Source organism: Salmo salar, chromosome 10 (genome assembly GCF_965601325.2).
Source record: "Salmo salar chromosome 10, fSalSal1, whole genome shotgun sequence".
NCBI lineage: Eukaryota > Metazoa > Chordata > Actinopteri > Salmoniformes > Salmonidae > Salmo > Salmo salar.
The window spans coordinates 114331701-114338466 of record NC_138300.1 but is presented as its reverse complement, the minus strand read 5'-3'; the positions used below and the strand labels follow the sequence as shown (position 1 = coordinate 114338466).

The window sequence follows — 6766 nt, the reverse complement described above, 5'->3', positions numbered from 1 at the left end:
CTAACAAATTGTATGTGCAGTCTCAACTTGCAGTAGGCTAGATAAATCATTACCCCACTTTATTTGGGGTGGCTAAACATGTTGTAAATTTAAATCAATTTGATTGTTTCCTTTTAGCCCAATTCTAGGGTCTAGAATCACTTAAAGTGTGTTTGGTTTGGACTGTGCGCGTGGGAGGAGTTCCTACTGCTCCATATTCAAAAGTGGGGAGGGAGGCTTCTTCAAGGAACCCCCTCTCCTCCCGTTATAAAGAGACCAAAGTGCCTTCAAGACAAGACATATTAACGGCTTTGGCGAATTATTTTGTTATCGGGGTAGCCGATATAGCTCTTCAATTTTGTTGAACGTCGACAGAACTTATTTATGGTCAGTTGACAAGGTTCTGTGAGCGACGAGATCTGGGGAAGGAGATCATGGAATACATGAACGATAAATTCGCATTGAAAAGTCAAGCGATTAAGGGCAGCGACTACTACATGGGCTCTGGCGGCGCGCTGGACCAAGTTATGGAGAGTTTGGACAGTGTGCAGTACTACAGCAAGACCTCGCCCAAGTGTGTGCAGGCCTTCGGGATACAGAGCAGCGAGCACCACTCGCGAATGGAGCGCTCCTCGCCTTGCGGAGACCAACACGGTTAGTTACTGGAACCTTTTCCACTCACGATGCATATAACGCTACCAAATATATTTTTTAACTGCCGCTGAAATTGGTAGGCTATGAGATGTGTTACGATGCATTAGGCCTATAACAAAATGTACATTCAATATAGTCTATACTTGCAGGTAAAGTGTTACCCACGTTTTTTGTTCTCAAAATTGTGCCTGATATGAACATGGTAGGCTACTTGTGCGACATTTCCTCACATCTCCACATTTATGTGCCATATCTCAAACAAGTTTTTTTTGTGTTATGTAATTCTTATTGCTCTAAATCCATAAACTATTGAAATGCGGCAATTTAGTTATTTTTTTATATTGGCAAGCTAGTAACACATTGATAGAGCAATGGGTAGATGTGATCATATTACAAATCTGTCTGTTTAATATGAGGAATGGAAGTATGTTTATAGGCTCACATTATTAAGTTGTGGTTTTGAAAATATTATTTGACATCACCAAAACTGAAATATAGTCGTACTGCAAAATATTTCACATTCACCGCATATAGGTTACATAACAAACATGCCTACATGCAACTTCTCTTAAATGTAAATATATTCGTCAATGGCCTATTATTCATAGCCTCACTCACCTGTCATAGATTACTTAATATGGCATATGCCTATATTTTTGCAACATCTGCGTTATTCATTGATTTTTAATACAAATAATACCATTTATTTTTCTTTCATATAGCGAATTATGGTGTGCAGAAAACGGAAGATACCTTGCACGCGGACCTTGGAAGGTCGATCGACAACTGTTGCAATCTGAGGGCCTCGCCGGCAACGGCGTGTCAGGAGAAAACGGATTTGGACGAAATGGGTGACAAGTGTGACAGTAACGTATCGAGCAGTAAGAAGAGGCGACACAGGACGACATTCACTAGCACACAGCTGGAGGAGTTGGAGAAGGTGTTTCAGAAAACTCATTACCCAGATGTTTATGTGAGAGAACAGCTGGCGATGAGGACGGAACTAACCGAGGCCAGAGTACAGGTAATGTAGACCTACTTTCACGGTCCTTCAGTTGTTCTATTGCCACGTTGTTTAGGAACAGAATCGGGAACATCACATGTAGCCTACTATTGACAGAGATCACTTTGGTCTTATTTTAGGTCTATTAAAACAATCTATGTATTTAGAATGTACAACATAAGTAGGCCCAAGGTTATTTAATGTAGTGCTATGTTGGCCATTTAGGCTTTTTAACCATATTTTTAGAGCATATTTTCAGATTTACTACTGTCAATTAAGAATTGATCCTCGATTTCTTTATTGGCTCTATATTTATGCGACGGCTTGGTGTACTCGAAATGTAATCTAATAGAGCAATATGTTAAGACAACGCTGAAAAAGAAGGGTACATGTTCACCAATTTCTTTATTGACAAAGTCTGATTATTTTGTATCTCTCGTTCCCGTTTTAGGTGTGGTTTCAAAACAGAAGAGCCAAGTGGAGAAAAAGAGAACGTTATGGACAGATTCAACAGGCAAAAAGTCACTTTGCAGCCACATACGACATATCAGTGTTGCCAAGAACAGACAGTTACTCACAGGCAAGTTTGCTCTTTCACCAGAACAACAATTTATTTGCCACTATTGAATCGTTTTTTTTCTTCTCCATCTTCTGTAAAATCATATAATCTGAAATGAAACATGTGGTTTTGGTAGGCTATACTAAGTCCTAATTATTGTTAATAATGACCTAATATAATTTGTGGAGCATATCGTGCGTCAAAATGGAATAGGTTAGACTATAAAGAAGATGAGAGTGCTGTTGACCGCCACAAACCCTTGATAAATTGACCATCTGTGACGGCGGGTTTGATTTATCATGCACCATATTTCAGATAAGATTTCCAAAGTTGATTAGAAAGTATCTCGGCAAACCACTGGAATTAATGATTCCGTCTCAGATTTCACTGGAAATATTTACTTTTCTCTAGACTGTGTAGGCTATTCTTTTAAAGCCAACATTAAACGTTAAAGCCATAACGGGCTGCCAGAACGCATTACTCCAAAATAAAATGTAGAAAGCGTTCATACCCGTAAATGATGATACATGTTTAACTTTGTCTGACCCATCGAAATACTTAGGTGGGGTGTGGTCACGCCGTCGGTGTAGAACGTGTTAGTCGCGTTTGAAGTAAATAGACTACTCTTACAGACTAACATCGTTGAAGAGGATTAGCTTTGAAGATGTAAAGCGGCACAGCCAGGCTCTCAATGTCCTGTCCTAAATCCATGCCTGAATGTGTTCCCTCTCATATGTTCATCATATAAACACTAGAATAAACCCATCGCCTTTAATATAGTTTATCCAGATATATTACTTACTATAGAGGGCACTGACGCCAAGTTGTGGATCTTACTGTTTGATTTACGACCATGACTAAATCCATTTGAAAGTTGATGATTTCTTCCTTGTACATACTGTAGGGGGAACATGAATTACATTTTTTTGTGGGTTGGACATGGGCATTTCTATGAAAGAGCATGATCTGGATTCGTTTTAAAATGTGAAGTTTGTGTAAAATTGTTGCTATATTTATAGATGGTTGAGGTCATATCTGATATGCTCTCTGATGTCATATGTTTAGGGAAATCATTTGGTTTAGGGAAATCATTTGGTTTAGGGAAATCATTTGGTTTAGGGAAATTATTTGGTTTGAAACCAGTTGAAAATATAAACGCTAACAAACCGTCATTACTTATAACCACCAAACCAGACCACAATCTTCACCAGCACCACAATTCATTGTCTTTCTAGTATTTGCTAAATTTGTCTGTAAACCAACCTTTGGCCATAGCCTTCTGTAGTTCCAGCCCAGTGGTTCACTCTTAAAAAAAAGGGTTCCAAAAGGGTTCTTTGGCTGTCCCCATAGGAGAACCCTTTATGGTTCCTGGGCGAACACTTTTTGGTTGCAGGTAGAACCCTTTTGGGTTCTAGATAGCACCTTTTTTGTCTAAGCGTTTTGTCTAAGGGTTCAGATCTTACAGATACGATTTTTCCTGCTTAATCAGGAATACAATTTGTGACATCTGGACTGGAAGCCTTCTCCCCCCTGATATTCTATCACATCCCTGAAATCTGAAATGTAAGAAAATACCCTCAATATACTGTAGAATAGAATAACTTCAACATGGACATTTCCCTACGGCCTCACAGTGGCAAAATACTAAACATCAGTAGCACTTCATAATCAAAGCCAAGACCAATCAACTTCTCTGATAGAATAATAAATAACCAGATAAGTAATGATCTGTTTTATTTTCCTCCGCAGATCCCCAACAACCTGTGGCCCAGCCCTGCTCCCAGTGGCTCTGTGGTCTCCTCCTGCATGCTCCCCCGTGGATCTCCCCCATGTGTCAACTCGTATTCCCACTCCCCCCGCTCCGCAGCCGACCACGGGTATGTGGGCTTCCCCAACCAGCAGAACCAGTTTGGACACGTCTCCCTCAACAACTTCTTCACGGCTGACTCCCTCCTCACGCCCTCACCCAACGGACACCCGTTCGAGACCAAGCCCGAGTTTGAGAGACGCTCGTCCAGCATTGCCGTGCTGCGGATGAAGGCTAAAGAACATGCGGCCAACATATCCTGGGCCATGTGATTGTGAATGTCTCTTCTGCATGTCCAGCCAGCTGACTGACTCACAGCCTCTCTAACTTTAGCATTACTACTGCGCACGTTTATAACCCCCAATGTTGACTGACAGAAATCTGACTGTGACACTGATTGATTGAAGAGGACCTACAAAAGTCATAATAATGTAGGCCTAAATGCTGATAACTGACTGGTTGTCTCCGAGACTGGAGAGACATGAAGCCTCTCCATGGAGTCAACAAACTGTGAACCTGTTGGTCAAAAGAGTAAAATGTCAGAGGAGATGAACTGCTTCAATGTTTAAAGGTCTGCTCATCGAGGTTGAGCAGTGCATTTCAGTTCATAACACACAGATGAAACTTACTTTCAGGTTAACACCCGATGTTAAACAATGCATTGTTGAAAATGTACCCCTCTGTGACTTGAAAACTCTGAGCCGGTTTGAGCACTCCATTAAGAGTGGCGCAGGGGTCTAAGGCACTGCATCTCAGTGCTAGAGGCGTGACTACAGACCCTGGTTTGATTCCAGGCTGTATCACAACCGGCCGTGATTGGGAGTCCCATAGGGCGGCGCACAATTGGCCCAGCGTCGTCTGGGTTAGGGTTTGGCTGGTGTAGGCCGTCATTGTAAATAAGAATTTGTTCTTAACTGACTTGCCTAGTTAAGTAAAGGTTAAATAAAATAAATAAATAAAAAGCATGCTTTGTGTGTCCAGGAAATAATCCATCTAAAGATCAACTATAGTACGTCCTATAAGTTGAGGACAGTGTGAATATTGTAATTCCCTGTGCTTTGTAATTCCATTGCCCTACAGTCACTAAAACGATGCACGCACATCTTAGAGGTAGAAGGCCGTGTTGTTATGATTCTGGATGGCTATCTCGTTTCAGCTCGCTGTCTTGTTATTGATATCATGTCTTGTTCTGAGGTGTTTTGACTCATGCCACATCTATGCTAATATGGCAAAAATTCACTAGCTAGCTAACCAACAACTGTAACAATGTATCTGAGAGACAACTGCTCATTGTGCAAATGTATTTATGTTTTTAATAAACATTTGGGGACTACATATATATGTTGTCAACAATCTTGTCTGTTTTGCCCCATGGGTTGTGCACATATTGGTTTTGTCACTAAACAACCCAACATTCTATTGACGTACTGACGTACTAACATGTCTGCAGCGTGCCTTGCAGTGAAGTTATGTAACCTCATTAGCTGTGTCTGTGTTGTGCTACAAGGCCCCAGCACAGGAAGCAGTTAGACATTTTGTCATTATCATTTCTATTAAAATTATCAAATGAAAAGATAATAAAAACCTAAATTGTGATAGATTATGTTTTATTGTATTCATACAGTTTATGAGTCACTCATTGTAGACAAGGGATAATCTGCTTTACAGGGATGTAACCGTAGCATTACACTACAGTAATATACTGTAATTTAACTATTGATGTACCTAGTATAATATGTATAATCTACATGGAAATTAGAATTAGTATTAAAAAAACATCAGGCACTGCATCTCTTCAGATACAGTATAAATCGTTGATATTATTATCCGACTTAATCCCCCTCTCCCACGTATTACTATTATCCCACCACATGGAAACAGGAGCATGTTCTCTGTCTCTCTCCTCTGCTGAGGGCTGACATCAGCCCTTTGTGTTTCTCTCTCTCTCTGAGATCACTGTCTTTTCTGTAGCGGATAGCATCTCATTGTGCAAAACCTGTCCATATGAACGGTATGCTTGATTTAAGTGTAACTTGTGTCAGATGCTTTTGTTTTCCTAGGGACACTACTTCACTTCCTGGTTATTGCCAATAAAAAGTATGCATCTGAGTATTTTATCTAGGAAATACAGTACACGTGTCAAAACAAGGGTCCTTTGATGAGAAGCTTAATTCTTGGGTCAATTTCAACGCATATCATAATGGGAATGATGTAATTTTCTTGGCTTCGGATTATCTCTACTTTTAATTAAACTCTGACTCTTATCTTACAAAAATCCATCTATGCATCTAGCATGTTCAGTAGACATCTAATAGAACATATATCGCATTAGACAAGCTCAAGGCAAGAAGCTTTCTCAGTAATGGACCACCATCCACTACCCCTTACAGACAGTGTGTGTGTGTGCACACATGTGCATGTGTGAAGGAATGTGTTTTACTGTATCTGAATGGCCATCAGTTACTCCCCCAGGAACTTCTTCCATTTATCCCCCCTACAGTATGTCCCAATTCCTCTGATTCCTGCGCTTTATCCCCCCCCCCCCCCCACAGTATTTGTGATCACAGAAACAGGCCGTCCAGGCTAAAGACAGATGTGTGGGAAGAGGGTGGAGGAGTCATCCCTGCTTCATCCCAGGGCAGGCTCCCTGCTCCTACAGACTAGATCCATCACCAGCTCCAATGGGTTTGACCTCGCTAGGTTAACCTAAACCATTAATAAGACTCTCTCCCTCCCTATCGTCGCTGCGCTGGGGAGGATAGGA

At 40.9% G+C, this 6766-nt stretch overlaps 1 protein-coding gene across 1 annotated transcript; it reads left to right on the top strand.

Annotated features, from left to right (window-relative positions):
- Positions 1-247: 247 nt before the first annotated feature.
- alx1 (ALX homeobox 1) lies at positions 248-5341 on the top strand. The gene is made up of 4 exons (XM_014125698.3): positions 248-633; positions 1356-1657; positions 2088-2216; positions 3945-5341. Exons 1-4 carry the CDS (start codon positions 414-416, stop codon positions 4272-4274), a joined length of 981 nt encoding a protein of 326 aa, XP_013981173.1. The 5' UTR covers positions 248-413; the 3' UTR covers positions 4275-5341.
- The last annotated feature ends 1425 nt before the right edge of the window (positions 5342-6766 follow it).